Source organism: Eremomyces bilateralis (genome assembly GCF_010015585.1).
Source record: "Eremomyces bilateralis CBS 781.70 unplaced genomic scaffold P152scaffold_5, whole genome shotgun sequence".
Classification (NCBI taxonomy): Eukaryota; Fungi; Ascomycota; class Dothideomycetes; order Eremomycetales; family Eremomycetaceae; genus Eremomyces; species Eremomyces bilateralis.
This window is the reverse complement of record NW_022985071.1, coordinates 188,814-210,600: the sequence shown is the minus strand read 5'-3', so window position 1 is coordinate 210,600 and position 21,787 is coordinate 188,814. Positions and strand designations below refer to the sequence as shown.

At 53.3% G+C, this 21,787-nt stretch overlaps 8 protein-coding genes across 8 annotated transcripts; 4 read left to right on the top strand and 4 right to left on the bottom strand.

Annotated features, from left to right (window-relative positions):
* Window positions 1-1,822: 1,822 nt before the first annotated feature.
* Window positions 1,823-3,073, bottom strand: P152DRAFT_369660 (acid protease; the record flags this gene model as incomplete). The annotated part of the gene is made up of 1 exon (XM_033675485.1): window positions 1,823-3,073. A coding segment is annotated over one exon (1,251 nt), but the record flags the coding sequence as incomplete, so codon positions are not given.
* Window positions 3,074-4,217: 1,144 nt separating this feature from the next.
* On the bottom strand, window positions 4,218-6,723 carry P152DRAFT_431884 (cytochrome P450, variant). The gene is made up of 6 exons (XM_033677428.1): window positions 6,234-6,723; window positions 5,994-6,183; window positions 5,657-5,930; window positions 5,526-5,600; window positions 4,871-5,475; window positions 4,218-4,789 (listed from the first exon to the last, which is right to left on the bottom strand). The coding sequence occupies exons 1-6, from the start codon at window positions 6,460-6,462 to the stop codon at window positions 4,618-4,620; spliced, it is 1,545 nt and encodes a 514-aa protein (XP_033535810.1). The 5' UTR covers window positions 6,463-6,723; the 3' UTR covers window positions 4,218-4,617.
* A 406-nt stretch (window positions 6,724-7,129) lies between these two features.
* P152DRAFT_512597 (uncharacterized protein) lies at window positions 7,130-8,201 on the bottom strand (the record flags this gene model as incomplete). The annotated part of the gene is made up of 2 exons (XM_033682756.1): window positions 7,130-7,850; window positions 7,975-8,201. The coding sequence occupies 2 exons, from the start codon at window positions 8,199-8,201 to the stop codon at window positions 7,130-7,132; spliced, it is 948 nt and encodes a 315-aa protein (XP_033535809.1).
* Window positions 8,202-9,477: 1,276 nt separating this feature from the next.
* On the top strand, window positions 9,478-12,134 carry P152DRAFT_262804 (uncharacterized protein). Its single transcript, XM_033674807.1, has 2 exons — window positions 9,478-9,938; window positions 10,011-12,134. The coding sequence occupies exons 1-2, from the start codon at window positions 9,833-9,835 to the stop codon at window positions 11,969-11,971; spliced, it is 2,067 nt and encodes a 688-aa protein (XP_033535808.1). The 5' UTR covers window positions 9,478-9,832; the 3' UTR covers window positions 11,972-12,134.
* P152DRAFT_456408 (DNA/RNA polymerase) lies at window positions 12,135-14,582 on the bottom strand. Its single transcript, XM_033679002.1, has 2 exons — window positions 14,071-14,582; window positions 12,135-14,015 (listed from the first exon to the last, which is right to left on the bottom strand). Exons 1-2 carry the CDS (start codon window positions 14,206-14,208, stop codon window positions 12,297-12,299), a joined length of 1,857 nt encoding a protein of 618 aa, XP_033535807.1. The 5' UTR covers window positions 14,209-14,582; the 3' UTR covers window positions 12,135-12,296.
* Window positions 14,583-15,392: 810 nt separating this feature from the next.
* On the top strand, window positions 15,393-16,552 carry P152DRAFT_480397 (uncharacterized protein; the record flags this gene model as incomplete). Its single annotated transcript, XM_033681764.1, has 2 exons — window positions 15,393-15,399; window positions 15,782-16,552. The coding sequence occupies 2 exons, from the start codon at window positions 15,393-15,395 to the stop codon at window positions 16,363-16,365; spliced, it is 591 nt and encodes a 196-aa protein (XP_033535806.1). The 3' UTR covers window positions 16,366-16,552.
* A 198-nt stretch (window positions 16,553-16,750) lies between these two features.
* Window positions 16,751-19,690, top strand: P152DRAFT_456406 (uncharacterized protein). Its single transcript, XM_033679001.1, has one exon. It carries the CDS (start codon window positions 16,899-16,901, stop codon window positions 19,200-19,202), a length of 2,304 nt encoding a protein of 767 aa, XP_033535805.1. The 5' UTR covers window positions 16,751-16,898; the 3' UTR covers window positions 19,203-19,690.
* Window positions 19,691-19,838: 148 nt separating this feature from the next.
* P152DRAFT_262977 (WD40 repeat-like protein) lies at window positions 19,839-21,662 on the top strand. Its single transcript, XM_033674808.1, has one exon. It carries the CDS (start codon window positions 19,937-19,939, stop codon window positions 21,254-21,256), a length of 1,320 nt encoding a protein of 439 aa, XP_033535804.1. The 5' UTR covers window positions 19,839-19,936; the 3' UTR covers window positions 21,257-21,662.
* The last annotated feature ends 125 nt before the right edge of the window (window positions 21,663-21,787 follow it).

Below are 21,787 nucleotides of genomic sequence, written 5' to 3'. Positions count from 1 at the left end.
TCAAAGTTTAGTAGTAGGTTATTATTCAGGTCATCTGTACGCTAGACATGTAAGCATATATATCACCTCCTTCGCCTCTGCCATATCCTCGTTCTTCTTCCTACTCCCCGTAGCCGTAACCGGGAGACGTTTTCACTTGACCGTGGGCTACCAACGGTCTTCAAGCCCCGTGTCTGTCCAGAGATGAAGTCCGTGCTCACTCCGTACTGGCGACGGCGACTTGCAGTGGTAGCGTTCATAGTTTTTGGAGGCGGAAGCATGACTCCAGTACCAACCCCGGATGTTGTGTGACATAACAACCTTTTAACCATTCACTGCCGGGTGCAGGATTTTGAGGAAAAGATATTGGCGAGGCCAAAGGAGCTCATGGCGTTCGGTGAAGCACAGAAACGGCGGATGGTTCAGTGGCATTACCTATGATTTCAATATTGGCTTCTATCAGCCTGCTAAATCATTGACACCCTAGACAAAGCTCGCTCAAATGGGGTGAATACAACATAGACATGTTCAAATGCAAGTAATAAAGGGATTCTATCACACCCCACTAGAAGTCTTTGTGCTGGAATGGACCTGAAAGATCGCCGGTCAATAACAAGGGAACTAGTCAGGAAAACACCGACCCATACACGAAACACCCGAACAACCCATCGGTATATACACTCCTAGATCCTCCAAAATGTCTTTACTCCTTTACACACACCACTATCATAAGCGAATCCGGTGCTATTACCCCCTGACTATGTCAAGTGAACGGTCGGAACGTGCAACGGACGTTCAGCCATAAGTGGAGACGGTGATAAATCTTCCAAGACTTGTCCAATTGGTAGGCCAGGCACTTGTTGTGCTTCCCGTCATGGTCATCCCAGTCTTCGCTCCGCTGCACGTCCTTTCACGTACTACACCCTCTCAGGCCCATCCTGCTCAAAGGGATTTGCAACTCAGATTTACTGATATGGCCACCGCGGGGTTTTCCAGGAAGAGAGTGAATGACCGAAGAATATACCACTTTGGTGAAATGTCGAAAAGATAGCGAAATTTAAGGTCCGCCAGGTTTCACCAAGCGCGTCTTCTTGTTCCTATGCAGCGTCGCGCATGATTGGGGGTATTAGAAGTCTTAATCTTGCCCCCTCTCCACCGGCTTCACATGCTCAGCCAACGGACTCGGTCGTGTTGACCTCGTCGCGCTGGTGGGACTCACCAGGGAACTTCCCATGACCGTCGGGGAGGTCTCACTGCTCACACCGCTGGGTGGTAGACTCCGACCCGCCGACGAGCCCCACGTGTCCACGTACTCGTCATCGCGGAGGTCGACTGCGTGAGGCGGCCGCGCCACTTGCTGCTCATCGAACATTTGCTGGTACTGCAGCTGTGGACGCTCGACGTACTCCGTAGGGACCGATGGATTCGCGCCAACAGGGGTTCCGGTTCGCGAGATGCCCGGGGTATCGATGGGAGTGTGCATCTCCGATCCAGTGTATCCGGCATCCATCTCGAAAAGTCCACTGGGCACGCCATCGACCGGACCAAGTTCTGTGCCAGTCTTCCCGTCGTGCAGATCCGTGGGCAGTTCACTCGCCTTGATGCCATCCGCGAGCTCCACTCGGCCATTCTCGCCGGGCGCCTCCACAGCGTAGAAGTCATTTGTTTTCGTCTTCGGATCTACGCCACCTGGATGGACGGTGGTTTCAATAGCGTCCATCTCGTGCTTTGGGTAGACGACGCCGGCTGCGACGACATCGGCTGGCCGTTGCTCCACTGTTTCCTGGACGTCATCTTCTTGAGATCCTTCCTTTGCGGCTGTTGCCTGCTGTCGTCGCTTCCGGTACATGAACCAGAACACCAGAGCGACCCCAGTGATGGCGGCAACGACGCCGATGACGATCCCGGCAATCGCCCCACCGCCGAGGCTGCTGCTTTTGGTGGTGGTTACATAACCTGGGACTCGGATGGGGACAATCTCGGCAGTTGGGTTGGTCGCACCGGGGAGAAGTGCGGGGGCAACAGTGAAGTTCATGCGTTCATAGTCGGTGAAGACGTACGCGTGTTGGAGGAGGACGCGTCCGAGGGTATATGCGGTGTTATTCGGAGCGACGTGGATAGGGAGGTAGCGTGCTTCGCTACCAGCCGAACCCTTTAGGAAAGGAGACTTGGCTTGCAAGGCTAATGACGAATATGGAAGAACAATGTCGGTGGACAAAGCATCGATAAGCGACCCGCCAAGTTGCATGGTGACTGACGGATTTGATTGCTTCAGAGTTTCGTGCTGGGTGTCGTTGATTAGGTAGAGGTCCGTCCTATTGTCGAATGTGATTCCAAACGCCTCCGCAAACCGATCGCAGACGGGCTTCGGCAGCCACATCCCACCCACATTAGTGTTGATGTTTGCAAAAATGCCGTCGCTCGCAGCTGCGAGGTTTTGAGGGGATGAGCCCGAGGTAAACGTGATATTTTGCACGGCGATGAGATGCTCCCGTGAGACATCCGAGCCCAGCGAAAGAGACACCTGTTGCTTGGTCGGATCTATTCTGGCTAAATCGTAACCACCAAGGATCAGACTTCCAAATACTTGCGGCGCGTTATAGTACGCTCCAGCGGTGTATCCCCAACTAATGCTCGGAATCGATCCGTTGTCCTTCAAAGTCGTCAGAAAACTCGGGAAGGGATTTTGAATATCGGTGAAATTGGTCGCCCATGGAGTTAAAGGGATGCCGCCAAGGTAGAAATCCTTGGTCGCAATGCCGGCGATGGCTTGATTGCTGACAGTCGGTCCATTATCCCCAGGCCACCCGATCGTGACCGAATCGAAGCCATAGAGCCCATTCCCGGACAGGCCTAACTTGGCCTCTTCGTATGTCTCCAATTCGTATAATCCTTTGCTCTCCCAACTGGTCGAGGATCCGGTGTTAAACAGGAACCCGCGGTTCTCACCGCAATCATCCGGGTCGTCCTTCGTGCATCCTTCTGGTACTGGTACCCAGAAACTAGTACTACGGGTCGACGCGAATAATCTTGATCGCTGCGGAGGCGTACCGATCTGGATCGAGAAGGAAGACCATGGCCCATCGTCACCGTCCCTACGCAGACCCGATTAGCTTCGATTCGGATAGAACTGAGGGGTCCGGATGGTCAACTTACCAGTACTGGCTATAAGGTACTAGTATTGCAGCTGCGGACGCATTTGGCTCGCAAGACCCCGACGGAATCCCGATAAGCGAGAGAAGCAGCGCCAATCCAGCGAACCGAGAGCGTTCCATTATTCTCCACGTCATCGCAAGAAAGGAATCCAAGACTCGACATCCAAAACGCTACCCGATTCCACCAATAGCTATCCAAGTCAATTGGACGGGAAAATATCAAAGAACGTCGTACCCGATCATGACTCTAGAGGGTTCCCTTAACAGACTCGGAAGTGATAGACACTCGGATAAGTATTAAGATGAAAGAAACACTGTCAGCAACGATGGCCAGTGTTTCTTGTCTCTTGATATCGGTGCCCGTGCCACCTGGTAAATGGTGAGCAGTCAGCGTCTCGGGATCTCGGCATACTATGCAATGGCGTTAGAGGGCGTCCAATAAAACGCAGCACCCTGTAGATTCTCCGCGAGCCCCTAAATCCTCTAACAGGCGATCTTCTGCTTAAACATAAAACGGTAATTATTCCGTAGGCCTTTGCAATCCGTTGGGCGTTGAGCCTTCCCTAAAAAGGTGAATCAGCGTTAGGCTCCGTAAACACGGGTGGTAGGGATGACAGATTTACATTCTAAGTACTGGGTACGGTTAGGTACTACGGTACCTATAACTAGTGCTTATGCTAAGTTCAGGCTCAGTAACCGAATCTCGAGTTTCATACAGAGTAACGTTTGTGTGCTACCGAAATTGCCTCCCAAAACGGAGGTTTCTGACGCCGTTTTTGGGAGGTTTTTGGAGGGGTTTGCTATGATCTCGGGACAAGGAAGTATTTGAACTACCAATCATGTTACACCATTGACAGCAGAGGGGTTAGTGACCGTCGTGGGCGTCGATGTCTTACTTGCAGCAACTGTCACGACGAGGATCTCTTACAGTATAATAAGCATCGTGGCGTACTTGGCTATCGTGGCCAAAGTGGCCACAAGCGGTCACTACGGTCACTTCGGTCACAATAAAGGGCTCTAAGAAGATAAGGAAGCACATCTAGTATACAGAATATAAGGAAGCAAGACCTCCATTCTCTAGGTCTTACGTTTAACTCAAATGAGTTACTTTCGACTAGTTAGCTCTAACTACATACTCTGCTTACCTGCTTGTGTACCTACTCTACTGAGACTGATGTTCCTCTCTAACGAGATCAAACCCATGTGATCATATCACAACAGAAGCTCCCTTCTTCCTTTCGGGACTTCTGGCAAGTACCACACTTTTTGTAGACTTTGGCGAAATGGACGTCCTTGTATCCCACGCAGTTGTCTCGGACGCAAAGAGGCTAGGAGCCGTACGTGGTTATGACATGTTTTGGAGTAGGCGTGCGGTTGACGTATGATTTGGTGTACACATGCCGAGAGCACATGATGGCAGAATTTGATGAATCCGATATTGAAATATGAGGTGATGTGAGCCTACTGGCAAGGAAAATGGATCCTAGCTCTCTACATTGACAACCTTCACTCGAACTCCCTTTGAGTCAAGCTTCGGACTTGGCAAGAAGAAATCGTGCACAATGATAACATCAGAGAGGTCCGTTTCGTAAAGCTCGAAGCGGAAACGCCGAAAGATTGATCCAATCGCTGTGAAGAGCTCCAAATACGCCAAACTATACACAGTACCAGTCAGCTTCAGCGTTCTGGGAGGCGGACATTCCCTAATCGACGCCATAAAATGAGTTTAGACTTACTTGATGCCCAAACAGAGCCTCGGCCCTTTCCCGAAGGCAACAAAGTACCTGTCCAGCGAGTTCCCGTCCTGTGCCTTGGGATTGCTCATCCACCGGTCAGGCACGAACTCGGTTGGATTCGGATAAATCTCCGGGTCAAAATGCACGTCTGTGATGGTCATGGACACGGGAGTCTGCGGCGGGATCGTCCATTCGTCATAGGTCAATGGCACGCTGAGGACTCGGGGATTCCGCGCCGTCACCCCGTGCGACAGACGGATGCCTTCTCGGATGCAGGCTCGCAGGAACGGCAGCTGCTCTAGTTTCTGGAAGCTCAACGCATCTGGGGAGGAGAGGTCAGGCACGGCGTCGTGAAGCTCTTTGCGGAGGGTGGCATGGATTTGTGTGTCTGCGAGGACATAATACATGATGTTGGTGAGAGCCCAGGCCGTGGTCGTGAGACCGGCACCGATGATCGTCTGCGCTTCGTCTCCTAGCCGCTTCAGCATCTTCTCCTGCGAAGGAAGATCGGACTGCAAGATCTCGTGGAAGATTGTCGGCTGCTTCGGTTGCTTGTCCATCTGATCTCTCTCCTGACCGATGCGGAAGATGGTTTTCTGGAGATCCTGTACGAACAATTAGCACATGTGGAGGCCGTCCTTTCGATGCCACATACGCGCTGGAGCTGCAGTAGCTTCTCGAGTGGCGGATTCATTTTCTGCACCATATCATCCGGCAACATGTTCAACAGCTGCGAAGACCTTGTTAATGTCTTTCGAATGTTCGTCTCCGAGTAACCAGACTTACAGGTGTAACCCAGGGGAACTGCAAGGCAATGTGCCCAAACTCGCTGACGGCCATGAACGCATCGTGGAAGGTCTCCTTGAAATCTTCTGATGCCAAGTGATCGTAGTTGAATCCAAATGAATACTCTGTGATCACATCGCCCGCATAGGCGTTCCAGAGTTTGTTGACGGCCAATACCTCGCCGGTGCCTTTGTATTTCGCGATTCTGTCGCAGAAGAAATCGACCTTTCCCCGAACAAATGGCTCAAACTGGCCAATTGCTCGTTTAGAGAACCTACTTGATCAGATGAGCAAGTGGCAACATTGTAGAAGATCAACGACCACTGAAATGTCGTACATTGGGTTCAGTGCGCTGCGGCGAAGTCGGTGCAGAGCCTGATCCGACGTAGTGAAGATCGAACCATGGTTGCCGAACCGACCATTCATCCATGCATACTTGTCGGTCTTTGGGTGCTTCGCATACAACGTGTCCCAGAGGCTACTGTCTTTAACGTGAAGCTCATGGGGAGTAATGCGCACCACAGGACCTATCGGTGATATTAGGGTGCGCTCGCAGCATATTTCCAGGCAATCTCACCATATTTCTCATGGAGCTCCGAAATATGGCGACTGAACTGGCCCCTCTGCACCACTTCATAGTGGAACTCGTACCATTTACTCAGTGCCGCCAGCTTGGGACCCGGGAACTTAGCGAGTGGGTGGAGATGTAGTCGGTAGACAAAGAGGCTAAGATACCACCCGACAGCGACGCATGCTACGACGACTCCCGCCGGAGGGAGCCTTTTGAGCTCCGCGATGATATCCATTTCCTTGCATAGCTGAACCGCTCTCGGTCGGTTGCTGAAATTTCTGTACAACTTGCGCCGAGCAAGTCGACGGGGCTGGTGGTTTTTGGATAAATAGCGGTAAGAATCTCGCTTCTAAATCACCCCCACTCATGTAGATGGACTGTGGTCTGTGTCACCACGTCGTGGAGCTTGCCAGCTTGCCAGCTTGCTCTCACAGCTCCATGCGACGCGCAATAGGCAACCCCAATCATTGGGGCCGAGAACCAAGTTCATTCAGGGTTCGGCACCAAAGTTGAGTTCAGAGGTCAACAGCCGAAGGACAGTGCAAACAATATCATCAATTCATCATTAACCGGGAATAGGAACAAAGTGGCGTGGCAAGTCGGAACGGACCGCCCCCCTCAACTTTGTGTTCCTCATGCTACAAGGAATGACACGAGATAATGAGACCCATATTAGTGGAACATGACACTACCCCAAGAACATGAGGTGTTGGGATGCGGTCATGCGGGGCCAGAGAAGATATCTATATTACGTTGGACTGATTGAATTCAAGTTCACCAGTCCATATGTTTCCGACAGCACGGGAATGTCCTGAGATGGTATTGTGAAGACTCCGAACAAGCACGCAAGCACATGTTTCAATGGTAATATTGTCCCCAAATCCCTTCCTATTTAAAACCCCTCAAGGCAATTCACCTATTACCCCCTGACCTCCTCCACCTCCCCTTCCACTATCCCGCGCCGCTAACTCCGCCGGTGCATCTCCTCCGACCTGCCTACCATCGAGCGCCTGTCCTCCATTTGCAGGTAATTCCGGCCCCCTCCATTCCTTTCCATCTAACTCCGCCGCCTCCGCACGACCTTCCGCCGCGGGCGAAAGCTTCTTCCTTCGTCCGATGAAGAAGCCTGCGGCGCCGATGAGTATAACGCCGATCGGCACAGCGACACCGATGGCAACTTTCTCGCCCGTGGAAAGCCCGCCGCCGCTCGCTCCTGTGTTCCCTCCCGGAGTCGGTCCCGGTGCTGGGCTTGAAGTATTGGAAGGGTTCGTCGAAGCGGACGATGCTGGCTCTGAGGCAGAGGCAGAGGCAGAGACAGAGGAAGGGAGAGTGGTTGTAGATACAGAAGAGATCGAGGAACGGCTTGGTGGGATCAATTGTGACGAGGCCCCCGTCGTTGTCTGTCTCGGTGGTCCAGCAGTTGCGGTGGATACGGCCACCGTGGAGCTGGACCCTCCGATCATTATCTCAAATTGCGCCGAGTAATTGGGATCTCCTCCCCCTTGGCTGAGCTCCAGCACATAGTCGCTAGCGGGCTCGAGACCTGCCGAGGGCGTCCATATGTAAGTTCCTCCTGTGGCGGAAGCTTGCGAATACGTTAGTGCGGACAACGGGGACATGCATCTATGGGAGATGTTGTAGGCAGCCTACTTGTTAGAACCTCGACAACCCTTAGATTACGAGAATCTCCTTTTCGTAGAGTGATAGTAACAGGCTTGAAACGCAAGTCAGCAAAGCACCGACGGACTGAGACGTAGCTTTGATGCGAAATGGAAATGCCCTTACAACGTTCAAATCTGGAGCAGTATAGCTGATAAGGGCCGCTTGACCAACTATCGCAGACAACGGGAAATTGACAAGTCCTAAATCTTCCCTGCCCGTAGGCGCCGCCCCCCTCTCCTGCAGGTAGACAGGCTGAACAAAGAGAGCAGCAAGACAGAGTAGGTGCAACCATAGGCTCGCTGACAAGATCATTTTCAAGAATCCAGCTGATGCTAAAACGCATTGGATAGAATGATCATGGTATCAATGAACTCTCCTCGAGCCCCAAATAGACGCACTTCCGTGAAAGAAAGAGGGAAGCGAAACCTCGCGGACGGAAAGGCTGGCGTTCTCCATTGACGGTGGCTTCGAGGCTGTAGTTGGAAATATCATTAATTATTATTGGAAGCTATCCATTCGCTTCTCAGTTCTCGGCATTGACGGACGTATTCTTCCCTTATTGGAAGAATGGGCAGCCTTTCTACCTCTGGATGATATGGCTTCAACAACATACAGCCATTGGACATAAATGGACAGCCGACTCCAAGCAATTGGGCGATATTTTCCTGTTTCATCAGTCGCCCAAGCCACAGCATTAATCATCCAATGATCCAATGCCCATCCCGTGGCGCTGCAGATTACCGAATATCGAATCTTCGGAGATGACCCGTGTCTGTGTCTTAAAGCTTTAGTGCAACAAATGCAAGGAACTAAAGAACCCCACGATCCTTGGATGGCGCTTCAATATGTACTGAGTTCCTGACCATGCAACTTGCAAGCCGGCAAGTGCCGCAAGGCGCAAGCCTGCCAAGCCAAGCCAGCGTTCAACGTCCCACGGACCCTCCAGCCTCAACGGCCAAGAGGCTAGAGCTAAGAGCCGAAAAACTGACCGGACAAAATATCTTGGTTAGTACGGAATAACTAGTGTTTCGGCTTCCAAAACAATGACCAAATGGAGAGGGGTTCCCCTGCCTTTAAATCCATCGCCGTTCTCCGTAATTGCGTTGCACGTGGGAGATTCAGATACCGCCATACCGGGCACTGGGGAGAGAGAGAGAGAGATTCATACGCCCGTCAGGCCTCTCAGCGAGGCCCATGTGGACCGGGCACTGGGCATGTTTGTTGAACATTGAAGATGTGGGTGCCTTAATGGGCTGATCACGGCAGATAGTGCGACGAAACTTTGGTGTCGGCACTAGTACTCTCTCCGCTCCTGTAGTCGACTGTCTAGTCCACCGGCATGCTCCCGAGTCCCGACTTGTCGCTGTTACGTCGATCAGCAATCTCCCATCTGACCCCAGCGATTCTAGCCATCGGCTACCAAAGTGCCAATGGTAACGCGATCGGCGCAGGAGCTGAGGAGTGGGATCTAGATTCTGGAGAAGATTGAGTCTCGCCCAGCGTCCAATTCTTCCGTTCTTCCATTTATTCACTCACTCATTCATTCATTATCTATTGCTATCATTCAAACGCTCACTAAGTTATTCAATCATTGAGTTTTGCGAAGGAACCCGTTTGAGGGATAAAGTGATCACGGAATCGCAGTCGAACCGACAGATAAAGCGATAACTACCGGTACCTACTAGTTGCTACACAGCAGTGGAACGATTGTTCATATCACCAAGGACAATTCCACCAAGGACAATTCCATCCCGAATGGCGTGGAACGCTAAACTGTCCTTCATTCTCGAATTGAAAAAAAATTTCGCCCTATTATTATCAGCATGTTAATTCCTCCGCGTCGGTGGATGTTACAATATACTTAAACCAAGCGATTGCGATTCAAGACCACAATACAGGGAGCATAGAAGAGGTTTGGATTTTTGGGAAGAAAAGCTGCCCTCATGGCGAAGCTTGAAGGCCGATCACCATTCGCATTCGCAAGATGTTGGCTATGGATTCTGTTGTTTTTCGCGGCGGACGTCGCATATGGGACACCACAACGGACAGGTGAGAGGCACCCACTGATTCATGCACATGTATCAAGATCCTGTGTCACTAACATTTGCTATTGCACGATAGATGCACCAGCCGAATCACTCCTGGCACCTCCAAGTCCAACTCCCGCGCCATCATGTACGAATGACTGCTTGGTCTACCAGCCAAACTTGGTCGGTTATATATGGCAGCGGTATACGGTGAACACCACCATAACAGCAGCAACTGTAATCACCGTCATCAATTCTGTCGATAATTCCACGGAAATAGTGACTGAGTACGCCGAACTTCCAGCCGGTTATACCGCACCCGAATGGAATTCCGACGGCACCGTCATCTCCACAGTCACCTGGGACAATGGTCCTTTTGGGTTAACAAGCACTGTTCTCACTTACCCAACCAGATATACCGACTATCCACTCGACTACACGTGGTCAGGTAGTTTGGTATCGACGAGCATCAACCCCAAGGAGACTATCAGCGGGACCTTCCCAACCTATGAGGCATGCATGACAAACACCGGAAACGCAGTCCCATTCCAATCTCATCCACCTGTCGAGGACTTCATTTTCCCGAAGACCGCATACGATTACCCCGTCGACTTTCCCGGCGATGACAATGAGAAGAACCGGGATGGCACCTTATTTGCCCTTGTTTCAGGTGTTGTGCACCCTGGAAAAACGCAAACATATGTCTATCCCACCACCTGCCCACCCATCGACCCCTCAGCTCCTCTTCGCACATCGACGCCGGAATCGGAAGATATCTGCGAGAGACTTGCGGTGGACAGCACCATCGGCACTGGCCCCTCGTTCTGGGACATCGCGTTCCCCGACGAACTCCCTTTCAAGGCCTGCGGAGTGGCCGCCCGCCTGCCGATCGCCGTTCTCAACGGCGCACTGTTTCTGACTGTGTCACACACTCGGACGGAATTGAACTTTGATTTTGTTCATCAGGAATCTTCGATGTCCTCACTCGATGGTCCGAAGACGCCGTCGCCGAGTCCCGCTTCGTCCACTGCGGGCCTTGAAAATGGCGAGGATAGCATCGTGCAGAATATGAGCAGGCAAAGCGGAGTGACACGAGCGACAGGGGTGATTATGGTTACTTCACAAGCAGCAGGAGATTCTAGTTCACCACAGGCTACACAAGTACCAGCAGGAGGGGACGGAGGAATGAATTCAGTTGGTGGAGGAGGGGCAGGCGGAGAGGGAGAGAACGCAGGGGGGTCACTGAACGATGGATCCGGCTCACCAGCTACCATCACTCTGGCCGATGGTATTCAAATCACCGCGAACCCCGTGCCCGTCTCCACAAATATCAATGGCGTCCCCACTGCCGCGACGGGCGTCATCATCGGCGACTCGACGTTCCTCCCCGGCCAAACCGCCACCGTCAGCGGCGTCCCCGTCGCCATCTCCACCGCCAATCCCTCCTCCAACAACGGCAACCCCAGTGGCTACCTCGCCAATCCCGCCAACAACGACAACCCCAGCGGCACCCCCGCCAACCCTTCCGGAGACTCCTCCTCCACCAACGGAGTCGGCATCCTCATCATCGCTAACCCCGACACCCCCTCCGCCACCACCGCGCTCATCCCCGCCACCCTCCCTGGCCCAAAAACCACCCTCGCCATCAACGGCGTCACCCTCACCGCGATTCCCTCCGCCCTCGTCATCAGCGGCACCATCATCTCCCCCGGCACGCCCATCACCCTCCCTCCCTCCTCCCCCGGCGCCGGAGGGTCCTCAACTATAGTCCTCTACACGACCGCCGCCGCGTCCGGTGCGACGGAGTCGCTTATTGTGGTCAATGGCGTGACTGCGACGGTGACGGGCGCGAGCGCGAGCGCGAGCGGGAGTGGCAGGTATGAATGGACGGGGTTGACGGTGCCGAGCGGTACTGGTGGTGGGAGCGGGAAAACGACGGGAACAGGGACGCCGAGTGGCACGGGGACGCCAAGTAGTGGTGGAAGGAAGGGTTGGGAGAGCGGGGCATGGTGGACGCTGGCTGCGGTGATGGGTGGGGTGGCGGTTGGGTTGTAATGTCTGGGACTTCAGGCGATCCCATTTTCTGGTTATATGCATTGTGTGTGGGGTCAAAGGCGGCGCTATTGATATATGAATGATTTACGAGCTTTGGTTTTTTGGGTACGGTGGGTGAAGTCTTGCTCTTTGCGGCTCTACGGGTTGGTATTGGACATGCGAGCTGTAGAGATCTGTCTGGGGTCCTAAAAAAGGAATCCGAAGAACAGGGTCATGGTTAAGTTGACAAATACATAGCAAAATACCTGCATTGTTTAGAGATTTAAACAAGCGACTTATGTACACTACCAACCCCAAACCATGCAATGCACCCTCATGAAATTCGTCACATCGTAAACGGAGACCGCTTCAACGGCCGATCCCTCGTCTCAGCCATCTTCCTCTTGCGCCCTCGCACGGTTGCAGGTTGTTTCGTCGTGGGATCTTTGCGCGGTCCTCGATCGGGCATGGCATCGCTCGTGTCCTTGACCGCGTCACGGATGGTCTGCTTCGAAAGGCAGAAGTCGATATGCGCGTTGAATACTCGGTCGTTGGCAGGCTGGGGGAGTGAGCAGATCGGGCAGAACCACGACTCTGAGGCTTGAGGCTGCGTTGGTCCTTCGGCAGGAGGATCGTCTCCGCGGTCAACTGCGTCCTGGGGATCTTGGCTGAGCGCCTCGATTTCGTTCATCTCATCCTGCCGTTCCTGACGTGCGGCTTCTTCGAATTCCTCCTCGGGCCAGACCTCCCACTCGCCCTCGTCCTCAACCTTCGCCTTCACGCTCTCAGACGGCGGTTTCGGACGCGCATGCATTCCGAAGAAATCGATCCCTTCTTTCTTTGTGCTAACGAGGTGCGTCACCCGAAGACCCATCAATCGGAGCTTCAGGTCCCCCATCTCCTTCTCCAGTTTGGCCAGGATGGGCAGCGCGAACCGGTAGAGATCGTCGGCTTTGTGGACCGCGAATGGGGTGACGACCTGGCGCGTGTAGACTTCGTACGTGTGCAGCTTGATCTTCAGGACGAGGGTTCGGCCCTTCACCTGCGTGCGCTCGAGATCCTTCTCGAGCTCGTCCGCACTGTATCGCAGCTTTGCGCGCAGCACGTCTTTGCCGCTGAGGTCACCGAAGGTGCTTTCAGTCCCAACGCTCTTCCTTTCGGATTCCTCCGCCGGCTGGATGTTTGTGCGGCCGAGGCCCAGGTAACATTGGATGAGAAACAGGAATGCCTTCTCGCCGAATAGCTTCTTGAGGAGGCCGCGTTCGGCGTAGATGTCACCGCATGTCTTGACGCCGACGGCGTCGAGTTCGCGCTCGAAGACGCGTCCGACACCGTTGACTTTTCGCGTCGGCAGATCGCGCATGAACTCCATGATCGTATCCCGCTCCGGCGCGATCTGGAACTGCCCATTCGGCTTCCTCTGATTCGATGCGATCTTCGCCAATTTCGCGTTTGCAGCGATGCCCGCAGACACCGTGATCTTCGTCGTCTCGTGGATCTCCTCCCGCATCTGCGCCACGGCGTCCCACGGCGTCTGTTCGTGTAGTCTGCAATACTCCGTAACATTCAAATACGCCTCGTCGATGCTCGCGCTCTCAAATCGCGGGTCATATCGCGCGATGACGGCGCGCACCTCCTCCGCTTTCGCGGAGTACTTATCGAAGTTCAACGGCAGGCATATCAGCTTCGGGCAGAGCTTCATGGCCACGAAGCTCGCCATGCCGCTGCGGCAACCGAACTTCCGCGCCTCGTAATTGCATGTCGTGAGCACGCCCTTGCCGACGGCGAAGGGGAGGTTCTTCAGCTCGGGACGGTCCAGTTCCTCGACGGCGGCGTAGAAGGCATCGCAGTCGAGGTGGACGACGACTTGGGAGAGGTCGCGGCCGAGGTCGAGTTCGGCGATGTAGTCGTCTGCGCGACGGATGTCGGAGGTAAGATCGAGGCGCTCGAGCTGGCGTTTACGGGCTAGGATGCGGGTGATTTTTTCGGTGAGAGTCCGGTCTTTGACTTCTTCGTTATTGAAGAACTTGGAGCCTTTAGAGGCGTGGTAGATGATCTCCGAGACCTGGAAGAGTCAGACCGTCTGGTATAGACTGCGATTTTTAGGGAACACGGAATACCTTCTTCTGATCCACCGCATCCTGTCCAGCTTTTGTTAACGACGGTCCAAGCAGGCTGTATTTCAAGGTATCATGTTCCCCATCTCTCTCCTCCTCCGGCAGTCCAGAAGGGCCGGCAACAGTTGGCTCATCGTGCATGTCGTACCATGCTGTAGATGTAGTCACTAGTTCATAGGCAGATATCTCTCGCCAACACGGTCCAAGGGATGCTACTTGCAGACTTTGGTGTTGTCCGCCACAAGCCGCGGGGTCTGCGAGCAATGTTTCGATTCTTCAAAGCGTGATTCTCCATACAACGCGTCACGCGTGACTGGAAAGCGATGAAAGTGATGAAAGCGAAACAATCCATGTCACCCAACAATCAACAACCATGTCAGAACAGGGGGCGAGCCATGAGCCGGGGTGAGGAACTTCCAATGAATTCTATTGTCATTTGCCCCCTTAGTACATAGGAATTAGAATACGTAGTATGGAGTATCATATTATATCGAGGCCGCAAGCTGAAGGTCCTTGTTAGGGCTGGACACAAGTAATGATTTTGGCTATTCATATTCGACTAAATTTCGAGACGTCTTATTCGCATTATTCGCATTATTCGGCCAAAGCCGAGCCAATGAATGAATGCCCAGCAATCGCGACCTTTGTTTATGTATCCGAACACGCTCTAATTAGAGGATTTGAGTTCTAATTAGGAGATACAAAGCATAGTTACCAGTATGTTGCAACTTCTTTCCCAATAATATGGATGACTCATCCATATCTCTTGGGAGTTGGAAAGCGCCGTCTTCGCTCCCGGAGAGTTGATTATCATCTTCTTAATGATGGCAGTGACGAAGAAGTCTCCCCAGACTCCAGAGAACAGCACCAGCAAAAGGCGTTGTTCAGGTGGATCCCGCAATAGCGTCGAATTGATCACTCCTGACGATTCCGCAAGCCAAGTGACCCCAGCTGAAAGCTCTCTGTCGATTATCTCTCCGCTACGAGATATGGAATAGCTTCAGAGATATACGAATAATTGCGAATATTAGTAACTAGTAAGCGGAAATTCCAAATTTATTCGTATTCGACTACGAATATTCGTGTCCACCCCTCACTCACTTCTGGTGGTGGGCAATTCGATGATTTCTCACTGTCCCGGTCCATTTTTATTCTTCTATGTACTATCCATATCCATAAGGGATACGGTACTGTGCGGAAAGCCTCCACCGAGTTTTTTAAGCTATAAATAATGGTTCTTGTTCTTAAGTCTTAATGTTTATGTTCGGATATCGAGCGTCTCATTGAAACTTTTCCTTCCAATTCTGTCAGTTCCAAGCATCGCAATGGCTAGTAAGAAACTTATCATAGTCGTCGGAGCCACTGGAAACTAAGGAGGTGGTGTGGTTTCCGTACCATACTACTCAACCATCCCAGCTATCAAGTTCGCGCCATTACCCGTCGCCCCGACAGTGCTGCTGCGGCAAAGTTACGAAACAAAGGGGCCGAAGTAGTTGCAGCAGATGTTAATGGCGTCGAATCGTTGAAAAAGGCCTTCCAGGGCAGCCAAGTCATCTATGCCATAACCGATTTCTCGGAACCCTTTGTTAAGGCCGGCCCTGAGGCATGAAGGTTGAAGCACAACAAGGCATCAACTTGGCGACTGCGGCGGCGGCGACATCGACACTGGAGCACTATATTTGGAGCACACTGCCGAACGCGTAACTGATCTTAGCGGGGAAGTACTTGGTGCCGCATTTTGAGGGCAAGAACCGTGTCGATGCCTTCATCCGTTCCAACAAGACGTTGCTTGCGAAGACCACCTTCCTTTGGATCACTTTCTACATCTCCAACTACTCCTCCCCCGTATTCACCCCGAACTTCATCCCCACCTGCAACAAGTACGCTCAATTTGCGAACTACTCCCCGGAGACGATGACCCACACGATTGGCGATGTCCGCGCGAACATCGGCCCATTCGTGAAAGCCGTCATAGAGCAGCCGGACTGGACCCGTAACGGTGCCATTGTCAAGGCTGCGATCGGAGATACCACGGCTGGTGGGTTGCTGCAGACCTGGGCCAAAGTGAACAGGGTCGCCGCTGCTTTCGTCCAGACGGATGACGACACCTTTCATAACCTGTGGCCCGTGTCGGCGGAGGAGCTGGGTATACTGATGCGGTTTTGGGATGAGGTTAAAGAGAGGAGCTGGACCGATGACGGACCACCCCTACTAGACAAGAACGATCTTGGAATTGATGTAAGCAGCCTTGTTGAGTTGGAAACGTCACTGAATGGACTGGCGGTGTCACCGTCTTGAGCCGTCGCTACGACTTGGTTGTTTGGCCTTGCGGCCTGACTGTGATGTATGGTAGTTAATGTGTCCCGTGTAATATACAAGACGTAAATATCTGCAGACTCGACTGTAGAGGTTTTCTCTTTAGCAGATCATGAACGTCAAAACTTCACTGAATCCAATTAATTCTAACTGTCACAGGTGGTATAGATAGCATAGGCTTGACTTGGGGATCTTGGAGTAGAAGTGCAGAATGGGGTGACCTTGGGCGGGGAGATGCGGGATTGATGCCAAACAAGTAACCAAACAAGTACCTAACTAACAAGTAACCAACAAGTAACCACCCGGGTTCTGACGAGTTCCTATAACTAGTAGAAAAATAACCTGACTTGATTTCCGACTTCAGTATCAGACAGTACATATGAAATGGAGGACAATACCGTACTTCATTAAAGACTTAATTAATGGATGAGAGATACTAGATGCGGATCGGCTCACCAACAGTGGTCATTCCGCTAATCCACCGAGACGCCACAGTTGATTGGCGGGGCGTAGTCATGACTCGTTCCCCAGGGCCTCTCTCCGGTTCTCGCGTTGTTGTTGATGTTGACGGCATTCACCATCTCCATCACCATCGCCATCATCCCACCATCCCCCAGTCTTCCCCATCCACCTCGTATCCTGATATCGACATCGCAAAGGCAAATCGGCCCTCCAATCGACCCTCCCGACTCCCGATATGGCGGACATCTCGTCGTTCACTTTCCGGACCACCTAACATCTCCACCATGCCCCCTTCCGAGCGGTCCAACCATGCGAATCCTCCGCGCCCATTGATGCCGACCTTGGCCTCGAACCGCACCGCGAAAACACCCATCACTCCTCGATTAGCTGCAAGTAAATCGCCAATTGTTTCGTCCGCCGGTTCAACCTTCCCTCGTCCTACCGTGCGCGGCGATTCGGCGGCGTCATCGCCGAGGTCCCCGATAAAAGATGAGATATCCACCCCGGTCAAATCATTCTTGAATAGCAATGTCACCCCGAGATCGTCTGCGCGCAAGTCAAGAGTTGACAGTGCGAGCTCCACGCCTTCTGGGACGCCGGTTTCTGGAACTCCAAATACCGTCAAGTCCGCGTCAACGGCAGACATGTCCAGGGTTCTCAGCCCTGGTTCAGCTTCCAGCGCCGATCGCAGCACACCAGGCCGGTTCGCCAATGGCTCCCGAAGACCATTGAGTATGGTTGGGACTGCAAGCTCTACTCATAATGCGCCATCGGTCGCTTCACCCTCCATAACTTCGCCAACGGGCAGCTTAAACGGCAGATTGGGGGTGGACAACAGACTACGCGCAGGATCTCCCCTGTTCTTCCACGCAAACGATCCGAAAGTACAAGAACCCGCCCCTCCGCGGCCAGCGAAGAAGCCTGCCGCGTTTTTCTACGCAAATGGTATCCAAGAGGAAGGAGGGCCGAAACAACCAGATGTACCCTCACCACCGTTGTCCTCGGTCAGCACGCGATCGCAGGCCAAGTTCTTCCATGCGGACGGAAGGGAGGAAGGACAACGTCATGCAGCACCGACTCCACCTCCGATGGTCGTATCCCCCGAACCGATTCTCCGCGACATGATGAACCCTCTAATGCGGCGCTCACCTTCGCCGACCAAGGATAGCATCCATCTCTCGTATAGAAAGGGCGCCTCCCAAATCATGAGGCCTACAAACCATCCAAGATCGGTAGTGAGTCCGGTCTTGCAGGCGGTATCCGAACAAGATAATACACGACGACGATCGAGCAGCGGTTCTGCAACGCCTGGGCACGGAAAGTCATCGAGCATATCGTCCATCGACTCTAACCCTTCCCGGCGGCCGCGCTCTATCTCCAAGGCTGCAGCAACCATCCCTGAGCCCCGATCCACCCCCACTCCTATATCCGCCCCCTCAACTCGGACGCAAACGAGCGCCGCATTACCATTACGCCGATCAGATACCAGTCAAAATAGCCTGAGCCCGACCTCCCTCTCCAGTGGACCAGCAAATACAGCGCCACCTCTCCCCTCCCCTACCTCCACATCCCGTCCCCAAAGTCCCACCAAACCAACCCCACCCCCCACAAATTTCGACGAAATGGCCGCCAACGCCCGCCGCGAGCGCAAGGTCCTCGACCTTGAAATCAGCAACTCCTCCCTCCTCGCCATCAACCGCCAGCTCGAGCGCGAAGTGCGCAAGCAAAAAGGCGAACTCCGCCGCTTCCGCCGCCTCACCCGCGCCGGCCGCCTCTCCGAATTCTCCGCCGCTACCGCCCGCTCGTCACTCGCGGTGGGGGAGGCGCCTGACAGCGGCACCGACTCCAACTTCGGCCTCTCCGACCTCTCCGAATCCGAGGACGAGGACGACTCCACCGATGAGTCGTCGCTCTCGGCGGCCGCGAACGACGCGCGGTTGATGAAGGACGAGAAGCGCCTCCGACTGGATCTGGAAAAGCATCGGGAGTTGTTAGTGGATTCGCAGCGGATGAACCAGTCGTTGCGGCGATGTCTGGGCTGGACGGAGGAACTGATCGTTTCGGGCAAAAAAGCGCTGGAGTATCGGGTCCGTGTCAGCGACGTTAAGCTGGGGGGTCGGGTACTCCATCATGCGGATGAAGAGGATGCGATCGGGGCCGCAGTGGAGTCGGATGGGGAGATGGACGAGAGTCGAGACTTGATGGAGGAGATTGGGGCGTTTAGTGCGTGGATGGGGAAGAAGCCGGGGGAGGCGTTGGTTGCGATCAGGCCTCTTCCGGGGGAGACGGAGTTAGCGGGTGAAAAACCTGCCTCAGCTGGCCATGTCCAGTTGGATACGGATTCGGATGCGCTCTAACTGGCTTACGGCGTATTCCACGTTCTTTTCCTTTGTTAACACGTTCAAGGCCGAACCATGCATTGGGTGGGATCCGGCGTTCGATGACACTCTACACCAGAGTCTGACCACTGGGTTTGTGAAATTTGGGAAAGGGAACATTGGGCGGACGGATTTGATACCCGGCGATAATATGGTTCGAGGGGCATTTGTTTTGTCAGAACGAGACTGATCTGGCCCGACGCCACCTTTCTTTCATTTTGCGGTTTCCCGTCGGCGTTTTGCTGGCACATGTACAATAAGTGCTGCTGTACAAAGATACCCCTCAGTCACTGAATTTTTCGAATGGATTAGAAGGCATCTACGGATGTTAGAATGGAGCAGATGAGCTGTTTCTCACGATCAACTGAGTGAGGTGCCTACGATGGGATCGCTTGGAAGCTTTCGCATTGAACTTCTTTCGTTCGAATTGGTGTAATAGTGACATTAATACGAAAACTTCATTGAGGATTCATACCATGGAATTTGGAAATGGTTGATTGATTGATTCCCGCATCCGTCATGGACTTTGGAAAGGAACTGCACTGAACGAATTCATGCCGTGAGACAAATATGATATTGGCCTGAGGCACCAAGGCAACCATACCCATCTCTCGTCCAGCTTCAAGTGTCAACCTCATGGTGGACAACTCCGTTTGATCGTGTCCTAAGTTTCCCTAAGTCGATCTATCCAATATCCACGGTCACAACCCGAAATGGCAGGACGCGGACGTGTGCCCACCGGATGGGCCGAAGAGACCGTTATCAGCGATGCGTCATTCCGCCTCGCCCACCAGTCGGTGATATCATCCACCAACAAAAAGCGCAAGAGAGAAGAAGCCGGCGCGCCGAAACCTCGCCGAAGTCCATGGGACAAATTCGAAGATGAGAGAACTCCGGAAGCATCCTCGGACGAGGAAGGCGTGGAGGTGATCTACGAGGAGGATGAGATTGAGGAACAACCGACGGCACCGGCCACCAAAGCTGGGACGGCATATGAAGAGACGGGAGATGGACATGAAACCACAGCTTTCTATGGCGAATCAATACACGACTATCAAGGGCGAAGTTTTCTTCATATACCCTCCGAGCTGCGTGGCGAAGTCGCGCATACGCAGAATTACGTGCCGAAGAAGCTCGTACATACATGGAAAGACCACACGAAAGCCATCTCCCAGCTTCGATTCTTCCCGGAGTCCGGTCACCTTCTTCTCTCTGCTAGCGCGGATAGCACCGTCAAATTGTACGATGTCCAGAGCCGTGAGCTCCTCCGCGGTTACATGGGCCACAGCAAATCCGTGAACGACATCTGCTTCAACAATGACGGCACCCGCTTCCTCACCTCCTCCTACGACCGCCAGATGAAACTCTGGGACACCGAAACCGGCGCCTGCCTCTCCCGCTTCTCCACCGGGAAGACCGCCCACGTCCTCCGCTTCAACCCCGACCCGTCCCTGAACCACGAGTTCCTGGCCGGTATGTCGGACAAGAAGATCGTGCAGTTCGACACGCGCACGGGTGCGCAGGTGCAGGAATACGACCATCATCTCGGTCCCGTCAACACCATCACCTTCTGCGATGAGAACCGCCGGTTCATGACCACGTCGGACGACAAGTCGTTGCGCGCGTGGGAGTACGGTATCCCCGTCCCGATCAAGCTGGTGTCCGACCCGAGCATGTTCAGCATGGTGCGGTCGTCGCCGCATCCGTCGAAGCCATTCGTGGCGTATCAGTCCGCGGATAACCAGGTGCTGATTTACGGGTCGTCGGATCGGTTTCGGCAGAATCGGAAGAAGTCGTTTCGGGGGCATAATACGGCGGGATACGCGATTGATGTGGCGATCAGTCCGATGGGGAATATCGTGTCGTCGGGAGACTCCGGTGGGTATGTTTGCTTCTGGGATTGGAAGACGACGAAGATGTGGCATAAGATCCAGGCGAGTGATGCGGCGGTGTTGGCGTGTCAGTGGCATCCAAGGGAGAAGAGCAAGTTGGTGACGGGGGATCTGAACGGTGTGATCAAGTATTGGGATTGAGTGTCCCCGGTTCTTACCGGGGAACTCAAGCCACCGCTTTATAAACCGTCATCCAGGCAGAGGCCACGTGCATTTCAGGAAACGGTGCATTTTAAAAGCCAGGTTTACAGACTCTCCCATAAATTCAACCCCTTCCCCTCGTTTCATGTCATGCTCAACTGAAATATAAATCGAGGTTTTCCCCAGCCTATGCGATGCACCACCCCACGGACTGCACGATTCCCGATAGATACGATGCCGGTTTCGCTCCAATGAAATCGCTCAAGACGAGAAGTCTCTACTTGCTCTGATGTCTGGTCGTATAGAATGTCAAGGGGTGTCGACACGGGCTCCGAAATCACGGCCACCTCGAGCTTCACTCGGAACGAGGGGCCGTCTTTTGTAGTTTCTAGGCGGCAGAGGATAGAACCTGTCTTGTTGGCGTATATCATCAGAAAATGAGGTGGGAGAACTTTAGAACCTCCATGGCGATTGTTGAAGCCATTTAATACAGATAATGGTATCGGAGGATACCATCCCCGACATTGCCAC